Source organism: Harmonia axyridis, chromosome 4 (genome assembly GCF_914767665.1).
Source record: "Harmonia axyridis chromosome 4, icHarAxyr1.1, whole genome shotgun sequence".
NCBI lineage: Eukaryota > Metazoa > Arthropoda > Insecta > Coleoptera > Coccinellidae > Harmonia > Harmonia axyridis.
The window spans coordinates 46969171-46991046 of record NC_059504.1 but is presented as its reverse complement, the minus strand read 5'-3'; the positions used below and the strand labels follow the sequence as shown (position 1 = coordinate 46991046).

Genomic DNA, 21876 nt, shown 5'->3' with positions numbered 1-21876 from the left:
TTGAAAGACGAACTTCTACTTCTTCTCTAATTTCTATTTTGATTGCTTCCAGTTCAATTAAAATCATTGATTGGACAGGGACAAGACGACGCGATAAATTGATTACCTGAATTCGTGTTTTTGTCCTTTTTTTTCTTTCAAGTAGACTCAGTTCCAGTTTCTCATCTTAACTCGCCTTCTAGAGGTAGATTGTTACATCGTTTTCCACGTCTTTTTTTTGCCTCGCCTTCCCGACGCTTATTTGTCTTTCCTCCCCTTTCCAGTCGATCTTCCGTCATTAATATGATGCGGTCCTTCCAACTAATCTTCTTGTTCAGCACCCATTCATTGACATTATCAATCTGACATGTCTTTCAGTGAGCATCAAATCTGGGACACCTGTACAGTAATATGTCTCCCCCAACCAACATTAGTGAACGTATTTATGTCAATTCTGCTATTTATTATAAAGGGTGTTTATTTTAGAGCTATAGAACTTTAAATTGCAATAAACAACGATGGATTATTCGATTGACATGAATTTTATTTATCCGCAAGATAATCTTGTAGCATTACATTTTAAATATAATTCTGGCATATGACCGCCACGCCTGGCTCGGATGTAGTCCAATCTGGACGTCCAATTTTCGATGACTTTTTCCAACACTTGTGGCCGTATATCGGCAATAACACGGCGAATGATGTCTTCCAAATGGTCAAGGAATTGTGGCTTATCCGCATAGACTAATGACTTCACATAGCCCCACAGAAAGTAGTCTTCTTCTTCTTGATAGTGCCAATCCGTTATCGGATATTGGAGACCATTCTGGCTATTGTGACCTTATTCACTGCTGCACGAAACAGGCCAATTGTTGTTTCCGAGAACCAGACTCTCAAATTTCTGAGCCACGAAATTCTCCTCCTGCCGGGACCTCTCTTTCCCTCAACCTTGCCCTGCAGTATTAGCTGGAGAAGGCCGTATCTTTGTTCATTCCGCATGATGTGGCCCAAGTACTCCAGTTTCCTCCTCTTCACGGTGTCAACAATTTCAGTTTTCTTGTTGACTAATATTAGCACCCTCTCATTGGTCATGTGCTCTGTCCAACTGATTCGGAGTATTCTTCTGTAGAGCCACATCTCGAATGCTTCAAGCCTCTTACACGAAGCTTCAGTAAGCGTCCATGACTCCACCCCATACAGAAGCACAGGAAAGACATAGCACTTCAGAAGTCGTATTTTGGTCTTCTTGTTCAGGTCGTGACTCGTGAAAAGTTTTTTCATTTTAATGAAAGCTGCTCTAGCCTTTTCAATTCTGCAGCGAATTTCCCTCGAATGATCCCATTCATCATTCAGCGTAGTGCCGAGGTACGAAATTGTTTTGACTCTCTCTACCATTCTGTTGTCGATGTAAAGTTGTCCTTGTAATGTGGAATTTTTGCTGACTATCATGAACTTCGTCTTTTTGATGTTAATGGATATACCAAACTCCTGACTTATCCGGACCAATCTGTTCACAAGCCCTTGCAGATCCGAGAGATTATCGCAAAATAATACGGTGTCATCTGCGTATCTTATAATAATAATGTTTATTTATTCCATAAAATTACACATAAAGAAGTAAAGATGGAACAAGTCAAAATACAAAAAACGTAACTATCTAATCAACTAAATTTTACAAAACTGTTTGAATTCATCAATATTGTAAGGCTCACAACTTAAAATTAAGACATATAAAGCTTTCCTGAATTTTATGTGACAAGAGAGATTTCTTATTTGTGAGGGCAATAAGTTGAATAAGTTTACTGCCATACATTCAACACTTTTTTCCCTTAGGGTGGTCTTATGAACTGGTACATAGAAAGGGAACATTCTTCTTGTATTATTTAAATTCTTAAACGATTCAAAATAATGATTTTGTTTACTGAAAAAAATCAACAATCTATAAATGTACAAACCAGAGATGGTAAGTATATTATTGCTTCTGAAAAAACCCCTACAAGACTGTCTATAGCCTAAATTTAATATAGTTCTCAATGCCCGTTTTTGAATCACAAACAAATCACAAACATGAGAAGCATTACCCCAAAAGATTATCCCATATGATAGAATTGACTGGAAATTAGAAAAGTATACAAGTTTCAACAAATCAAAATCAACCTGATTTCTCAACATAAAAAGCATGTAACATACAGAATTTAGTCTTCCTCTAAGTTGTTCAATGTGAGGTCCCCACTTCAAGTGTTTATCCATTACAATTCCTAAAAAAACAATACTATCCTTGACCATGAGATTATTACCTGAAATATTTATAGACAATGGATGGAGCAGCTTAGATCTTTCACTATAAAAGAACATACATTGTGTCTTGTCGATGTTCAAGATGAGATTGTGGTTACGAAACCAGTCTCCCACCGACTTCAGTACATTATTAGAGTCTTCAATAGCTGTTGAAATATTAGAGGATTTTAGCCTATAGTTGGTATCATCTGCAAACATCCCCATTGAGTGCCTTGCTGAAACTTTGGCCTTTGGTAGCCGATTGATGTAAACAATAAACAGGATCGGTCCAGGAATACTTCCCTGCGGTACGCCCATAGTAATTATTCAGTTTTCTTCCGTTCACACTGATACCACTCGAAACGTCACGAAGCGCAGTACTGAGAATCTCTTCGGCATATACATTAAACAGCAATGGTGACAGAATGCAGCCCTGTCTTACGCCACGTTTTATGAGGATATTGTCAGACATTTCACCTTTAAATGTGATCTTTGCTATCTGCCCCCAATATAGATTCTTAATGATGCGTAGATCTTTATCATCTATTCCTATCTTCTTCAATATCTCAACCAGCCTTTGATGTTTCACTCTATCAAACGCCTTTTGGTAATCTATGAAACAGGCATATATGTCTGCATTCACGTCTCTACATCTCTGAAACAGCACCTGGGAACAAAAAAGAGCCTCCCGAGTACCTGTAGCACGTCGGAACCCGAACTGTGTATCGCCCATGTTTTCCTCACATAACACGTATATCCTCTGGTGAATAATTTTCAAAAAAGACTTCAGCAAATGGCTCATGAGGCTAATTGTTCGGTAGTCACCGCATGTTCTAGGTGATGTCTTCTTAGGAATGCCGATGAATGTGGATTGGAGCCACTCAGTTGGAATGACGCCAGTATCATATATCCTGTTGAATATTCTGGTAAGTCTTTTTATATTATTATCATCCAACAGTTTTAAAATCTCTACATGCACCCCGTCTGGGCCAGGAGCCTTACCATCTTTCATTGAGCTTAAAGCTTTTCTAGTTTCTTCTTCGGTTATGGATGGGCCAGTATCACAGCTGTGCAAGTGTATGTCAGGTCTTTCATCTTCAAAGAGTTCCTGTAGGTACTGTTTCCACATTTCGACGGTTTTCTGTTTATCTGTGACCCACAGTCCGTCTCCGTCTACCAATGCTGATGACGTTCGATGTTTGTATATTCCGGCTGCTTCCTTTACCTTCCTATGAAGGTTGAAATTGTCGTGTTTCCTCTCAAGTTCCTCAATCTCTTCGCATTTTTCATCGAGCCAATTTTCCTTTGCTTTTCTTATTTCTCTTCTGATCTCTCTATTAATACCATTATAATCCATATATAATACCATATATAATATAAGAAAGTAGTCTAGCGGTGTTAAATCACAAGATCTTGGAGGCCAATTCACAGATCCATAACGTGATATTAGGCGGTCACTAAACGTGTCTTTCAATAAATCGATTGTGGCACGAGCTGTGTGACATGTTGCGTCGTCTTGTTGGAACCACAGCTCCTGGACATCATGATTGTTCAATTCAGGAATGAAAAAGTTAGTAATCATGGCTCTATACCGATCACCATTGACTGTAACGTTCTGGCCATTATCGTTTTTGAAGAAGTACGGACCTATGATTCCACCAGCCCATAAAACGCACCAAACAGTCAGTTTTTCTGGATGTAACGGTGTTTCGACATACACTTGAGGATTAGCTTCACTCAAAATGCGACAGTTTTGTTTGTTGACGTAGCCATTCAACCAGAAGTGCGCTTCATCACTAAACAAAATAAAATGGACGTAGTGCGCGATACGTATTCCGCACAGAAGAATTATTTTCGAAATGAAATTGCACTATTTGCAAGCGTTGTTCAGGCGTGAGACTATTCATGATGAATTGCCAAACCAAACTGAGAATAAATCACTTGACAGCTGTTGAATCGGTCGCCATCTTGAACAGTAATGCGAAAAAGTATACCTCGAAAAAACCACCCGTTATTATTAGATTTATCAGGGTTGGCTCTCTTTCATTGGGACCTAAATTATATCTATATTTACCTCAATATTAAGTAGCATCCACCACAAAATGAATTCTCTAGTCAAGATGACGTCCAAAAAAGATTTATCCGAACCAGAAAGAACTTCTGATCCAGGTTTCAGCCCTCAGAGTCTCGAACTCCGTAGAATACCCGAAGAACCCATAACTTCATTATATAACACCATAAATGTCACTAACTCCTCGAATTAACTGGCCAGGGTTTTGGAGCCGCTCAGAATGTAAATCGCTAGAGAGGCCAAGACCAGAGCCTGCTTTCCACGGGATCAGACCAGGACAAATTGAAGTTGATGGTCTGAACGAGACGGGGAAAGAAATGACCGGAGAATGCAATGCGCAAATTTGAAATATGCGACTGCACGTTATGAAATTTTATTCAAAGAGTGAGTTCGTGATGTAATCCTTTTTAGGGATGATACATGGAGAGCAACATGCAAGCTTGATAATCTTCGGTTTAGTGCGTGTGTTTACCAACTATATTTTTGAGCGCATAATAATATGTTTTTATACAAGCAGTGCACGTGCTATGGATAAGGGAGAAGGAAAAATGGGAGAAAAGCAGTGTGACATGGATTAAGGAGCTTCGCACTCTTAATACGCCTTTTCTCTGTAATAGGTAGGAAAATCATAAATTTATAACAGAGCAATAATCCATCCATCTTGGAGTATAACTTGATTCTTCTTTGAATTTCAAGGTCCATTTGGGTAATTAACGTTTGAAATTGAAGTCGAGGAATAATATCCTTGAAAAATTAGCTGGTTCTTCATGGGGTGCTGATGCCAGGCAGATTTGGCCTTGGTTTTTTCTGCTGCTGAATACTGTTGTTCTGTTTGGTTCAATAGTGCTCATGTTCATTAAATTGATGCATAGCTTAACGTTTCTATGAGAACTATCAGTGGAACTATTAGATCTACACCTTCACGTTGGTTGCCAGTGCTATCACATACACTTCCACCTCATATTCGTAGACAGGTTGAAGTCAAGAAATTTTAGGATGAATTTCATTTCTACCCGAACTTATTTCCAATTGTTTCTTACCTCCAAGATACTAGAACTACCAGAAAAGTTACGCAAACCTTTATGGATTAATACCTTCCTTCAATCTAATGAATGTGTCAAATAAATTTTGTGTTCGGAATGAAGTTCTTGTAAAGACTTCAAGAAAAGTCTAATCGTTGATCCTTTACAGGAAGTTCTAGGTCCAATCTTTCTAGAAACATTTTAAATCGACTTAGGACTAGTCATGGTCGTTGCAATAGTATGCTCCTCAAATGGCATTCTATTGAAAGCCCACTATGTGAGTGTGTTGTAGAAGAAACCATTGACCACTTGGTGCATACTTGTCCAATCTATAAATTTCATGGTGGTTTCTAAGCTTTCCATTCAGATTCAGACTCTTTTTTAGAATGGGTCGCTAACTTCAAATCAATATAATCGAAACTAACATTTATTACTCCTTTCTGTTTTTTTTTTCTCCTTGTTTTCAGATTTGATTATAAAGTCTCCAACCGTTGGTGAAAAGAAAAGATGAAGAAGATGCCCTTCAATATGAGTATGCCGCTCATATTGTATATTGTATTATATTGGCTAATATTGTAGAAAAAGGTCACTTGCACTGTTGTGTTCGACCAGCCTCAAACATCCCAAAAGCTCTGTTATCATGGTCCTCAGATAAAACTTGTCTTGACATAATGAGAATTCTATTTTTAATTGCGTAGAATCGTTTGAACTTATTTGAAATGAAATATATATAGACTGAAGAGAAAATCATCAAAATGTGCACATGAAGGAAAGCAAGGTTGAAACTTGATCAAATTACTTCATGATGATCAAAAAAAAGGTTTTATAATCAATATTGGTTTATATAAACGAAAAAAATCATATAATATGGAGAGGATACATCTTCAGAACTTTTAACGAAGATTTATTGTCTACATCTATCTATAATTAGTTCATTAACTAGCTGAATAATCACATTTGATCTCGAATCACCATGAGGTCTTGTGATTTGAAAATAATTACATTTTGGCGATAGGGAGGAAAACATTATTTAGTAGTTATTCCAACTCAATCGTTTTCAACTAAAAAAGGCTACATCTAAACGCTAGAGCAAAAAGTAGGAGATCCTACGTCTAGACGTTGTTTCTTGAATTTTGAGTTAACTTTTAAGTTTTTTGAGGCGAAGCCCATCTCTGTATCAAATGAAATTAAGCTTTTTTCCCAATGAAGCATGAAACTATTGAACTCCGACATATGAGCAAAATTCCACGAATTCTTATAACGAATTAATCCACAATCCAGGGTTTCATCTGAACGTGGTCAATATCAATACTCGGAATACCGAACTGTTCTTTTCCCAGTAATATCTGACATTCTTCCCATACCCGGAAGCTGCGAAATATCTCTGTGCTGCTGTATGTTTCAACCGGAATTTGGCATGAGTTATTACCAACTAAAACCCAGGCTCACCGGATCGAACACATTAGGGGTAGTATGGGGGAAATCCTCAAGGGATTCCACCATTGATAAGTTGGTCAATAATGCTCAAGTTCTGGAGCAAGTTGGGCGAAGGTCATGTCTATGTGGGTTGGTTATTATTTCTCGAATTTAATCGTATTCAGCTGTTTATTCTACAAAGATCATTAATGGAATGATCGATTATTAATTATCAATGAGGAAAGAGGAAAATCTACTCAATTAAAAGATTTGACTAGGTTGAGCATAGTAAGGTTGAGTTTAGTTTGATATTATAATGGCGCTATTTCATTATGAAATTATATCAAGAACATCGCTACTTTTCAATTCAAAGTACACAAAAAAGAACAGATTTTGTCATAATAAAGCTTCAAATGGGATTGGCTCTATACTATACTAACTTTGAGAGCTTCTTCATGTGAAATTTCTGTGAATGGCTTTCCATTCACCTCCAAGATGGAATCACCTGGTCTTAACCCTGCTCTTTCTGCAACACTGCCCTCTTCAACCCTAGATATATAAACTCCAACCCCTGGAACAAAATATAAAAAGTATATTGCACGTGAAAGATTAAATTCAATCAAGATTTGTTTTATTTTTGAAGGATGAATCGAATGATCGATTCCAATTTATTTTCGGCAACAGCAAGCTCAATGGAAAAACCTACCAAAAGATGCCTAATAACAACTTTTTTGTGTTCGCAACTTAATTTCATAGATTTGAATGTCATCTAATTTCAATATCATCTTACCATATTTGTGCAACAACAATGTTCGATGGCCAAATAATCATACTAAATTGAGTACCTTTGGGCTGCCATCTGAAACCATTGGCTGCTTTTATGAGGTGTTGTAAAAGACAATTAAAGACTGTAATAGGGCACAGCTAATTTATAGCTGCTAAGATTCGAGAAAGACACAGCCTGTTATGAAGTCAGCCTAGTAAGGCTTGTAAACGGAATGATTTTCCATACATAACTGAAATTTTTGTTCTTCACAATGAATACAAGCTTTATGATAATATTGAATCTTTTGAAAATTCAAAATTTATCAATTTTAAATGGAGGGTTTATGCTCTTATTATTCATGAATCAATGAGCCGTAGAAACTTATGTACTTGTAATTTCTAAATTACATGCACCTATCACTTATACAAATGATTGGCCACCGAAATACTATTCTATAAATTCCTCAATTTTTTCTCGTTCTATATCTGACTTCCGTAGATTTTTTTTTATTTTCAAATCATTTATGGCGAAAAAGAACCTAGATACTAATTTTCAACGAGGAAATTATGGGTTTTATTCATTTTCGCCAATAAATTCCTCACATCCAATAGAATTAAAATGTCATAACCCATACTACGGTTAGAGAGCGACTAATAATGAGTCGCAACGCTAGAGTAGGCCGCAACTGTGACCATCCCCACTCCGTCATTGAAAGATAACACTCGTTTAATTGATATCGTATCATGCAGATGTTTTGATTGTTACACTGTTTCACTGAATCATAAGTTTTCTCTGGAATAACGTTGAATATCCTATATTTTCGAATGTATTCACTGAACCTGTATGGCTATAATTTACAATTTCCATTTTGAAATGTATAGAATCAATAAATCAATTTTTTGTTCGTTTAGGACATGACTGAGCATAGTGATTTTTTCGCTGAAGAAAACCTGGAAACAGAAAATATTATTTGAAGTTTTTAATTTTGCAATCATTCTCTCTTCAATTCATGTATTAACATTTCAGAATAAAACCTTTAAATGAACTTCAGTAAAAATTTTCATTTGGATAACAGCATTTTTATAACCAATAATGTAATAATTATTATCTACATACTTCTATGCTTCTTGTAACGAGTTTCATCTAAGTTTTCGACATCATTCTGTTTTCAATCATACTATCCACAGATTTAAAATGCAATCTATTAAATCCTATGAAGTTCTGCTTACACAAGAAACATAAAGTAGACCTCTCACCAAAACGAAATCCGTCCAGCTTCTACAATAGACCACCCCACCCCAACAAAAGAAAAACGCCCCTAAACGTGTTTTCAAATTTCCACATCTGAATTCATGCCAGGGAATCAACAGTTTCCCTGTACGCTTCCAGAATTTAACGAACTGAATTCATTGTTACAGATGGAGCACAGTCCCAAATTCGTTAAAGAAGAATCGTGAATAAGAGACGGAAAGTTTTCTTTTCTCTTCATTTTGTTTTTTTGGCTTGAGATGGCGTCTACTCGCAGTAAATATCTGGCATTGAGTTTTTTTTTGTATCGATATTACTTCGGAACTTTTGTGAATTCGAGGCGAGGGTAGGTTCTGTTGAATTGTGGGGAGTCTGATATGAAACGAAGGAGATAAGAAGTTTATAAATTTCTTTGTTCAGAAGAAGTTATGAATTCGAATGAGACTCGGGTGAGTGAAGATATCATCTATAAATTGATAGAAATTCATAATTGAATCTTTCTGGAATTTAGTGTTTATGAGCTTAGTTATAAATAAAGTATCGTTTGAGAAATTTTATTCTGTATTCGAATGAGTAGCATACTGAAATTCTGACTGAAAAGTTCATCGGTTTAGCATATTACGAAACAGCTCAATGTGAAAAACTAATATTTAAAAGAAAATGAATGAAATGAAATACTTTGTATTGTTTACCATGTGAAGATGTGAGTTATCAGTTTATTGTGGTTTAATGCACTATTCGAGAAACTCGGCTGCGCAGAATAATATAACAGTAATACTGCTAGATAATATATAATAGTAATACTGCTGGAATAAAGCCCTGTTCTTTCTCAGCATGTACAATAATATTGGTGTACAACTTTACTTCCGTCGTTTTGCAATAGATGACTGAAGCGATAAGTAGTAGTCGAAATAAATAGATCGTAGATGTTATACAATGAGCTTAGGTATTTGATAATATAATGCTATCGAAATATTAGTCGATTTGTGTCTGCATCATAAAGTTATTCTCGATTAAACATGTCAGCTTACGAGCCAAATTCTCATCATTCGCGGGAGGTTTTAATTTTCTGATTTGATATGAAGAAATCTGGGGTTGAGGCTCATCGAATGCTCTCAAATACCTATGATGAGACCGCTCTTAGTGAAAGAACGTGCCGATAGTGTTTTCGACGCTTCAAGAACGGTGATTTTGACGTCGAAGGGACAAGGTTTTCGAAGATGCAGAATTGGAGGCATAACTTGATCAAAACTCGTGTCAAACGTAACAAGAATTGACAGAATTATGACAACAGCCATTTCAGAACACCTGAAAGTCATGGGAAAAAGGAAATTGGGTGACGTACGAGTTGAAGCCGAGATGTTGAACGGTGTTTGTTTGCTTGTGAACAGCTGCATGCGAGGAAAAGACGGAAGGTATTTCTGCATCGCATTGTGACTGGAGACGAAAACCGAATATTCACGGTACCAAGGTCATGCTCAGTATTTGGTTGGATCAGCTCGGCGTAGTGTATTATTAGTTGTTAAAACCGACTAAAACAATCACAGGCGATTGTTATCTAACGCAATTAATGCGTTTAAGCCGAGCATTGAAAGACAAACGGCCGCAATACAACGAGAAACATGATGAAATAATTTTACAGCATGACAATTCTCGACCCCATCCAGCTTTGTCACCTGATTTAAATCCTATTAATCATGCAGGAGATATACCAAAGAGTTTCTCATGGCTGAAATCAATTTCAAGGTAGAAACGAACTCTTCAGGATTCAACAAGGAGTAGAATATATCACTTCAACAGTTCCAGAACTTCATTTTGAGTAAGTCCGGGTGTTGTAGAGCTGTGATTAACTCTGAAGGAGACATATTCTCAACCAAACTGTTTTCTGTCATTGGAGTTTTTCGTTCACATTCGTTTTTAAAATTTAAGTTTCAAATTTGTTTCTAGAGGTACTTGCGTTCCTTCGATTCTCACACAATAATGTCAAAAAATTATTTAAATCATATTTTGATGATATTTTTCAACATCGTATAAAGATATTAAGCTGAATTTTTGCCATTTGTATAAATTCTATATGAGATCCACTAGACCAAAGAATGAATCAACCAAATTGCTCCTGTCAGTAAAGCTTTAACAACAAAAACTGTAATCCAGCCAACAGAAAATCTCCTTGTTCTCTAGAATACAACTCATATGACAATATGCAGTAATATTCTCTAGAATCCACCTCAAATAAACTGACAATTCAACTCGTGGAAATAGAAAATAAATCTGAACGTCCTCCAGCTATATTCTCTCTTGAAATATTGCTTGGAATAAAACCTTCATATTCTTAATGCTTTATATACAGAATGAAAGGATTGTATTGGAATACGTTTCCATTCCTTCCATGTTCAGAAAACTTGCACTTTGAGAGATACTGATCTAGATCTGACATTAGATAAAATCGCTCCAACTTCGGTGTCGCGATTTTATCATGTCAGTTTTTCTCATAAAATTAGTGATTGGCAAAACTATTTCATTGCAAAGAGAAATTTATCGTATAAAAAAAAGCTCTTGTGTTTTTACTGTTGACAAAAACATTCAAATGAATCAAATATAGATAAAATCACTCGTCCTAACGGACTCGTGACTTCATCAATCTGTTTGTTTTCATGTTTTTGCCAAATAAACAAGTTTTCGTGGAAAAGAAAAAATTATCAATAATATCACTCGTGGTATTACCTTTGATAATCTGGACCGAGTCATTTCGAATGAGTCTACTGGTATGTAATTTCCGTCAAGGTTACGTTGGAAAAAGAATTATTCAAATGACTGCATAATACTGTCTTTATTTAACCAATAGGATATTATCTCTGTTCCTCGCTATTCATTTATCCTTTGAAAATTTCAAATCTCTTGGTATCGCCTTTCGAAAGCAACAATCTAAAGGCTGAGTGACATTGTCCCATTCAGATCAAACTCGCGAAAATCGGGATCCGACCAACGGATAAATACTCCATTAAAACTTTCCGCCCTTCACCCCGTACGTCTAAAATCAACGACGACAAGAGCCAATCTACCCAAAACCTTCGTTCCGACACGAAATACAGCCAGACCAGTAATTACAGCCATTCGTCAGATTCAAGCCTTCGATACAGCCATTTACCGACTCTCCTTCGAAATTCACCCTCACCCCCACATCGCGTCCATAATTTTCATTGTCGTCGACCGATTACAGCCCTGACCACATGCTGTTTGTTCTGGTGAAAATCCAGAAATGCCCCGTATAATAACGCCAATAATAACTCATTCCGCTCTGTATGCGTTGTTTCGTTCGAAAGGGGTTGGAGGGATGGGGGTTGAACGATTGAAATCTATTTTGAATTTCAAATGAACCGCAACAAGGCATGATATTGTGCCGGCAGCACGACATGAGCCAGAGGCTCGCCAGGCTTGACGATAATGGAAAATATCACTCGATTTATACTTTATTATTTCCGACACGGTATATTTGTTCCCCTGTACACCCCCCGCGAAGGAAATCCGTTGCCACTTTAACGCCTAGAAATTACCCTGTGTTGCGGATTTTGCAGGTCTTGTCGATTCCACAGGTACTTAAGGGCTTTATTCCGCATATTATGCTCTACAAGAAGTAATTTGGTTTATTGTTTGAGGTTTCGTGAGAACTCACTCCTTTGTTTTTCTGTCATTTTTCCTTTTTATTATTCTTTTACTTTGTCTTATTACGTGCTCAACTGGTGCATTGGAGATCGTTTCAGATCTCACACATTTGCATCTGATAGATAGGTTAGGTTAGCTTATCCCATTAGGCCAATCTAAGATTATCCAAGGAAGGGACCAGCAGTGAAGGAATTAGAAATTATCATCATCAGCAGGCCTTCCCAGTGATGACATAAGAAAGAAAACTAGCATCGAGAAAACCTTAACTACGATGATAAGTAGAAAAGAACATTAGGAAACGGAGGCCACAATATCAGCTCTCAAAAAAAAAAGCCATCAAATTGTACATAGCTGATACTAAAAGTGCAACGAGAGCTTGCAGAGAACACAAGAGATTATCCTTAAGTGCTTTAAATGATTAGAGGCCTAGGAGAATAGGAAAGAAGACATTAAACTTGTTTGTATGCGTTAGATGAATATATTGTGTCCTATTTGACCTGTTTGTGGTCCTGATGTTAAATAAATAAAATGTAGCTCACTATTGTCATAACTGACCGTCCCAGTACAATAAGTTTCGTAAATCGTTGGGACAAAAAGTCATCCATATGGTTCACTGATGGATCCAAATCAGAAAGAGTTACTGTCATTGGGGTATATGGACCTGAACTGAGGATCTCTGGGAAGTGAGCACTCTATTTTACAGACCGAAATACTGGCTGTTTACGTATGTGCTCAGGAGTGTCTTAAATTGAGCCTTAAGGGAGGCACGTCTACATCACCACGGACAGCCAAACCACGCTGAAATCCTTGGAATTGTACTGCCAGGGGTCTCTGTTGACTTGGGAGTGCAGTAACATCATAAAGCAACTGGCCAGAGGCAATAAAGTTACTCTTCCTTAGGTACCAAGTCACTATGGTATTGAAGGTAACGAAAAAGCCGATTTACTTACAGAAAGGGAATAAATGTTAACGCCTGCTGGACCTGAGCCTTTCTGTGGGCTAGGAAAAGACCAATATAAGGCAGCGATCCAGCAATGTGAGTTGAATAATAGAATAACCCACTGGACAAACACTCCTGGACTTGCTCAGGCCAATAAATTCGTGACAATTTCACCTACTCACGCCAAAAAGCTCTTGAAGCTGTCACGAGCCGAGCTTCGGATGGTGGGACTATTGACGGGGCACTGTCGGTACAAACATCATTTATACCGTATGGGAAAGGCAGCAGATGAGATTTGCAGGCTCTGTGGATCAGAAGCAGAAACAGCTGAACACGTGGTATGCAAGTGTCCAGAGCTGGCTGACCTAGGTACTATATGAGGAAACCGGTCCTGGATACCCGTGAGGTAACAGCCAAGGCCCCTGAGGAGGTTGTCAGTTTTATCAACGCCATTGACGACCCCCTTGGGTTTCCATTGATGAGTAGGGTAGAGAACAAAAAATCTAGATGGTCAGAGTTCTCGAAATGGTTACCGAGCCACAACGACCCCAGTTCAAATAATAATGATAATAATAATGTAGTCTGGAACTCACTATTGTTAAATCGCTGTCCTAATGTCTTTCAGGGAGAGATACTATCAATTGAAAGATGTGTGGTAATGAACCTATTAAAAAACTATCAGGAATGTGATTTAGCGATACATTCTGACACTATATATAAGAGTATCGAAGGAAACTCATTGAAATAGACAAAAATAACAAGGTTAGATATAGCTGGGCTATCGGTCACTTGGAAATTGAAGGAAATGAATAGACCAAGTATATGGATCTTAAAATATACTAAATCTCCTCTCAGGATTGCTTACTAGGCATTGCCGCCGTATGAAGCACCTTATTTGAAGTCCAGCAATAAACGACGAGTGAAGATTATCTGGGGAAATGAACAAACTAAATAGAATAATTGAGTTACTGCCAACTGATAGTAACTTGAGGAAAAGAAATATCGAATTTAAGACAATCAGAATATTTATTATTGGAAACCTTGAATAGGAACGGAGCTACATTATCGGTAGATCCTTTGATGAAATATACAATATATAATTCAGAATGCCAATGTGGATTGGTTCAACTAGAAGGCATTCATCTCTCTCGAATTCCAAACACATACGTGAAACTGTTGAATTCAGCGGTTAGTAAACGATACTCGAATAAAAGCGAGCTTTGCGCCATTCATGCTTTGAATTGGGTAAGTCGTCATTTGTAACGACTGATGGACTTACTCAAAGAGATACCTAGGAGTATGGGGCTGTTTTTGATATTGTAGGAATTGTTATTTGTTATGATCTCCTCATTTTTCTACCGATAGAGTTTTGATAATTTTGATAACTATTCGAAATTATTGAATACCAGGTTCTTCTCGACAAAATTACTTCAAACTTGGAAAATAAGGATAAATTATAGTAGGATAAATCAGACTCAATTCATGTTTGCCATGCAAATACATCTACTGAATTGAAAGAATTGTTATTTATTGCCTAGTGGCTATTAGAATAGTAATATTTTGTGTAAATCAGATCTGAACAAAATGACAAACCCTTCTCAGTAGGTTTGAAAGCAAGTTATATAAAACTCATTGCAGAGTTATTACTTCATATCTCTTTGGTTTTTTAGTTTGGTGATCGTCCATACATTTCAAAGTCTTCTAATCAACCCAAATAATATTGGAACCAGACACGTTTTTCTATCTTCTTATAGAATACAAGAACTTACCTTCGTCTTTGCCACCCTTGACACATATCCCAAATCCGTGAGCATCCTGCTGCTCTCTGACCATGTTCACAGTCCTGGTGGTAAGTTCGTAGATGCTGGGTCCCTGAGGCGCTCTATAGTTGACCTGGTGAGTGGTAGAAGGAGGACTGCTGGCTGGGGATCTTCTGGGACGTTCTGGATTAAGTTTGGAGTTGGTTTGGGGGGTGGCTGAGTTTCCGAACAGCCGCAGGACTTGCTCGGGCGATATGGGACGTTTTTTGTTATTGCTTCTTCCTGATGATCGGGTGGTTGGAAAATTTGGGTTGGATCCGAGGTAGGTCCCTGGAAAAAATGAAGAATTGAACTTTTTTTATTCTGCGTGAAAGTACAATTCTGCAGAGCGTTGTTCTGAGCTTGATTTGATTCTACACTTATATTTTTACCATAAATCAGAATATATTCCTGACAGGGTGAGTCTTTGACTTGTACATATATTTAAACAGTAGATTCTTAAGGACAAAAGGAGCACTTTTGACCTTTACCATTTATTCGATTCGACCTAGATGAAAAGATATAGCCATTTCAAATTTTCATGATGAGCTATGCCACCCCTAGAAACCGACACATTGAAGTTTTTCCAAGCATAATTTCATAAGATATACAATTTCAACCTTGGAAATAATCTACTATATTAAAAAACCATCATAAAATCACTTTTAACGTTCCACATATTTAATGAATTAGTATATAATATAATACAATAAATGAGTTATCGTAATTTCGTTGATGACGAATATTGAATATTCTACTCTCGATTTTCTCAAACGGCCATTATACTCTCGATTTTCTCAAACGGTCATTATACGAAGTAGAATCTTTGGAGTTATTGTATATTTATATGAAGCATTATCGTTTTTAATAAATGTCATTTCTTCCGAAGAATAATTTATCTCAAATAAAAAATATTATTGTTATTATTATTGTTATTGTTATCTGGTATCTAAATGTCTACTAACTCATAGCAGATAGACATTGGACGTATGTTAAGTTGCTCCATCCTGCTGGATGGTTATAGATCTTTATGCAAAATGTGATTCAGCGATGTACTATGCATATTCAAACCACTTGCACGTTTCCGAAAGAAGAGGTCGGGATCATCACGAACAGACCAATTAACCCGTTCCCAACTACCTTAATAACTTATGGACGCCTGGGTTTTGGCTTATCTAGTTTTGAACCATTTTCCTCAATTTTTTTACCCATTCAAAGGAATGCTTGGTGCAAGATTTAAGTGAAAAAGACATCGAATATTGGATATATTTCTTCACGCTATAGTTTCATAATTAAAGATTTGTCAATAGTTTTATGTGGTTCATTGAAGAATGGCACCATTTGGAACATAAACACAACTGTTCTACGACAAAGCCACCACGCTTCACAATGGGGATGGAAGGTGTATAAAGCAGGGTTCACTGAGTTGTCATACTGATATTTCATCCGTGTTCCCGATATGAAACACCATGAGTATCCAAGAAAAAAACGCACCACAAAAACTGGCAGAGAACTCCTCGCTTAATAGGATTATCTCTAAGTTATAAGAGAGAAACTTCAATTTCATAACTAACTCAAGTTTTCCAAGGATAAATACAAAATATGGTTCGTATTCCTCATAATAAATCCACCCTACAAGAAGAATATTGGAAATGCATTTTGATCAATTTCAATTTCTCCGAGGAATCTCTGAAATGAATATTTATAATGGCGTTTGCACCTAGTGAAGATGAATATAACCCGAGGGTTTCATTTCTGGAGCAGACATCAATTTCAATTGTCGCTTCCGAACCCGGTATTCGAAATCCAATTTCTCACAATCAATGAGGATAACACCTTTCAGATGGAACTTTTTTCATTCAATGAAGTCCCTCTAGTCATATATTCTGCATTTATAGTGAATACTAGCATTAATAATAGCTGCGTTCTATTCTAAATTAATTTGGTTCGATGAAATTTTGAACATTTGCTTTCATCTTTTGACATTCGACCGGGAAAAACTACGCCATGACTAAAAATGGAACGCTTCAACATTAAAATTATTAGACTTCATTAAAAAGATGGTAAAACTGTAGCCTGTAGCACTTTTAGGTCGTCGTGGAGCACCTTGTCGACTCGCAATAGTAAAACGAGGAAAAAATTTGACCTGTTAGGACAACTTGCCAGGTTTGTCCTGGTTTGGATCACTCCAAAAAGTTTCTTCGAAACTTTGACTCTACAAGATCCAAGAAGTATCTGGATCTTAGTGAGAATATACTTCACCTCCTCAATGGATTCCTCACAGGGCTTTGCCGCCTTAGAAAACACCTCATGAGAATGGGTCTAACAGAAAACGACGAGTGCAGATTCTGTGAGGAAGAGGAAGAAACTCCTGATCACCTGGTGACAGAAAGCCTCGACGTCGCTAGCCAACGCGAAACCTGCCTTAGGCACGAAACTTATACAAGTGAGGAATTAGCCTCCTTGAAGTCATCCCTGATATTGGAGTTCATCAGAACTCTGGAATTGAAAGGTGAGCTGTAGATCACGTAGAAACCTCCTTAATTAAATCTAATATAATCTAATCTAGAACAACTGAGAATATTGCTGCTGTAGACCGTAGTGTTGACCAAAATCCAAATTTGTCGATTCCTCGTCTATATTGGGAATTCCACAAACGACATTACACAGTATTTTGCATTGATATTAAGATCCTAAAGCCTTTTATGTTAATTTAAATTAAGAACTCAAGCTGGTCGATCACCAGCAACGTCGTATCTTCGCTGATTGGTTCCTTGAAATGCATCTCTGAAATCATCTTCAGTGATGAGGCACATTTTACCCCTGAGGCTGCGTTAATAAGCATTTGGACCTCGAATCAAGAATAATTGTTCAAAAACCTCTCCACCCTCAACGTGTCAACGTGTACTTTTTGAGCTATTTGATACGGTTTTTTAGCTGGTGGTGGTGGTTGGACCCTACTTCTTGGAAAGTGAGGCTGGTACAACTGTTACAGGGATAGATTACACTACCGGGCAATCATCATTTTTAATGGCCGGAATTAGAGTATATTGATTTGGACTATACTTATTTTCAACAAGACGGTGCTACGTGCCACACAAGCAACGAAACAACTCAAATTTTGCAAGAAAAGTTTCCTGGTCGTCTTATATCTCAAAAAAGTGATCACAATTAGCCACCGAGATCTTTAGACTTTTTTCTTTGGGGTCACTTCAAAGTTAAGGTCTATGCCAATGCTCCACAATCGATAGACTTTTTTCTTTGGGGTCACTTCAAAGTTAAGGTCTATGCCAATGCTCCACAATCGATCAATAAATACCTCACAGACAGAACTTGTGAAGTAATTGAGGGACAGACAGTCACGACGGAGTTAACATCCATTGAATTCTCCTAAAAAATAGGTGCTCATTCTATTAATATCAAAATGAAACCTCTCATTGTAAAATGCGTCTTATTGATTGGTAAATGATCGCTGCTGTTTTCATATTGATTGTCTAGTCCTCATATATCAGACATCAAACAATTTTTTCTTCACACTTTTCGTGTGGATTTCCAAGCTACCTTTGCTGTTCATTTTAATTCCATGATGTTGTTATTGTTTATCAATATACACTGCTCAACAATTGATAGGGATCACTTACTTGTTCTAAATTTATTTCTGAAATATTCGCTCCAAGATTATAAATTTAGTCAGATATCAGAGTATTTTCAGTTGATAATATGGTTCACTTGAGAAAAGAATGAAAAAATGGAAAGTTGGAGAGAAAATAGTAATTTACGTAACAAGTCCGGAAAATAGGGTTTTTTTGGACGAATAGACAAAATTCCAGGACGAGCGTAAGCGAGTCCTGGATGTCTGTGAGTCCAAAAAAACCATTTTCGGGCGTGTTGCGTACAATAGTTTTTCGGCAACCATGTAAAATAACACTATCGCTGCTGCTTTCCATATTTTATTGCGATTGCGATCAAAAAACATGCAAATTTTTGACAACTAATTTCATATGAACTGTCAGCCGTTATCTCGGTTGCTATGGATTCTATGATTCTTTTCCGGCCTAGTCCGGGAAGTAAGTACTTTCCGGACTAGGCCGGGAAATGCTACTTTCTCAAAGAAAAAGCGTCCGGGAAGTGAGCACTTCCCGGACGGTTGCCGAAAAAAGACTTTATTAGTAACACTCAAAATTCTGTGTTTGAATAACATGAAAATTTTATGATGAAACCACAAGAAGGCTGAAGTTTCGGTTAAGCTAGTACCTAGTTGGTCCCCCACGAGCTCGTCTCAAGCATTCTACCCTACGAGGCATACTTTCGATCAAACGATTTATAAAATTTTGGGGCAAATTCGTCCAAATATCCCGTAAAGCGTTAGAAAGGTCCTCCAGGTTATTGATCGGTTGTTCTAAGGTTGACAATTGTCTAGACATCTCAGACCAGACATGTTCAATGCAATTCATATCTGGAGAGCGAGCTGGCCAGTCCATCCTATCAATAGCATGAGTTTCTAGCGCTTCATTAACCAGACGACTACGGTGTGGACGGGCATTATCGTCAATTAAAATGAAATTCTCGCCCACGGCAGCCGCAAACGGAACAATTATGGGTTCAATAATCATATCGTGATATCTCTGGCTGGTCATGGTGGTGTTCTGCAGAACAACCAACTCTGTGCGTTGGTTCAAACAAATGCCTCCCCATACACATATAGAACCTCCGCCAAAAGCTGTTGTGGGTACCATAAACTGTTCTGCATACCTTCGACCTATTTCCCTCCAAGCAAGAATACGTCCATCGGAGTTGACCAAACGAAATCTAGACTCATCCGTAAATAAACATCGGCTCCAATCTTCAAGTGTCCAATTGCGGTGCTCCTCAGCCCATTGCCGTCGATGAACCCGGTGTTCCCTATTCAAACGGGGATGTTGTACCCTCCTACGTGCTCTCAAACCACGAACATGTAGTCGTCGTCTTACAGTCTGGTTCGAAATTAGAACTCCTGTTGCAACTCTCAGTGATCTATTGAGCCGCGACGCCGGGTAAGTGGGATTTCTCCTAGCATTGAGGATCAAAAGACGATCTTGGACAGCTGTTGTACTGCGCTGCCGACCTCCCCCATGAACATAAGCTACTGAGTCGTTTTGGATGAACCTATTCCAAGCCCGACTCACGACACTTTGCGAAACATTCAACCGCCGGGACACTTCTCGCTGGGACAAACCTTCCTGTATCCACCGTATGATTTGGTCCAGTTGCACAGGAGTCTTCTCAGCATGACTGATAAGCTGATATTGTTCTCATTTCTTCAATTATTGTCACCTTATGTGTTTGAACGAGAGAAAAAAACAGATTTAATAACAAATACCACATTGCTTTTCACTCCACCTGTAACAGCCTACAGATAATAATCGATTTTGTGAACAAGAGCCGATGAAGTGAGGAAGACTTTGATATAATCAACTCAAAACATCTTACTGTTTCCTTAGAGAACATATAATGTACAGATATTGACGAGATAACTTGAAAAATATACAAATGAATAGAAGTTCATAAGTGATCCCTAGCAATTGTTGATCAGTGTACATGGTGTAATGTAAATTATGAGCTCGATAGTATCTCCTAAAATTTTTGTAACTTGCAAATTAGAAAGAATTTTATTATTTGCGACCACGAGAGCAATTGCCAAATTGGTATTGCCTATATTGGCAAATATAAGGAGGAGATCAATAATATTTGTATTTGTATTTCATCCTTCCGCCTCGCTCGTTTTGAAATTTCTTTTCTCTAATTCTGTGGTTATTCCGTTCATTCTTCCACATCTTGTAGAACAAAATCGTGCGAGAATATATCAGAAACGCACAGTTTTCATAGTTATATTTTATTATTCTATGTTGGTACTCTGAACTTTCCGCCACGGCTTTATCTGTCAATTCATCAATTTGCCTTGAAGAAATTAGTTCTGCCAACCAACATTTTTCAATGCAAAAATCACTAAATTATATTTATGGAAATATTTCATTAATTTCAACGAAAATGTAATGAATTAGAGAAAATAATGTATAATACTCGTACAGAAGGCCCATTCTACCACTCGTTCATTCCAAAACTCGCCACTTCGTGGCTCGTTTTTGAATTTTGAACTCGTGGAAGAATATCAATGCCTTCTGCACTTGTATTATAAATAACTATTCCAACACAAATAAGTATTATGAAATGATATAGTTCGAATGTAATGACACGATTGATCTGAGTGGGAAATTTTCGGGTCTGATTGATAACAAACATTTGTGTCGAATATGTTTTCATTTTACCTCTGTAAGGGGTAAATTCAATCAAATAATTTTGAGGTTTAATGTTGTTGTCGCATATCATTAGCTGAATTTTTTTTTGGATTTGCCCAATGCACATTTAGGAAGAATCAGTTTTCTGTTATTAAGTGGCTCAAATTAATTTCATCATACGCATTATTTAATACCTTTGCACGATTTGTTATGTGTTTTTACATTTCTTTATAGTCTAATTCGAAAGAATTTGAACTAACACTTCAATAGAAAGTCACCGAAGATCAACTTTAGTCTTAATGCTTCTGGTGGCGTAGATTTGAATTCTGTGTTAGTCTGTTTTCACTTGGTTGTCATCGTTGGTTTGGGTTGTGCGATACTGATGAGCTCTAAGAAGAGCGAAATCGGTCTATCGTTACC

At 37.3% G+C, this 21876-nt stretch overlaps 1 protein-coding gene and 1 long non-coding RNA gene across 8 annotated transcripts in view; both read right to left on the bottom strand.

Moving 5' to 3' along the window:
- The window catches only part of LOC123679192 (whirlin), a 210712-nt gene that overhangs the window by 161325 nt on the left and 27511 nt on the right, over positions 1-21876 (bottom strand). For all 7 annotated transcript variants that reach the window (XM_045616624.1, XM_045616626.1, XM_045616627.1 and 4 more), the window contains exons 3-4: positions 15152-15472; positions 7206-7336 (exon numbers count right to left, since the gene is read on the bottom strand). In XM_045616624.1, the coding sequence (XP_045472580.1) occupies positions 7206-7336; positions 15152-15472 (452 nt within the window). The remainder of the gene's footprint in view (positions 1-7205; positions 7337-15151; positions 15473-21876) is intronic.
- On the bottom strand, positions 1551-2573 carry LOC123679195. Its single transcript, XR_006747366.1, has 2 exons — positions 2337-2573; positions 1551-2276 (listed from the first exon to the last, which is right to left on the bottom strand). It is a non-coding gene; the product is annotated as an uncharacterized LOC123679195 (long non-coding RNA).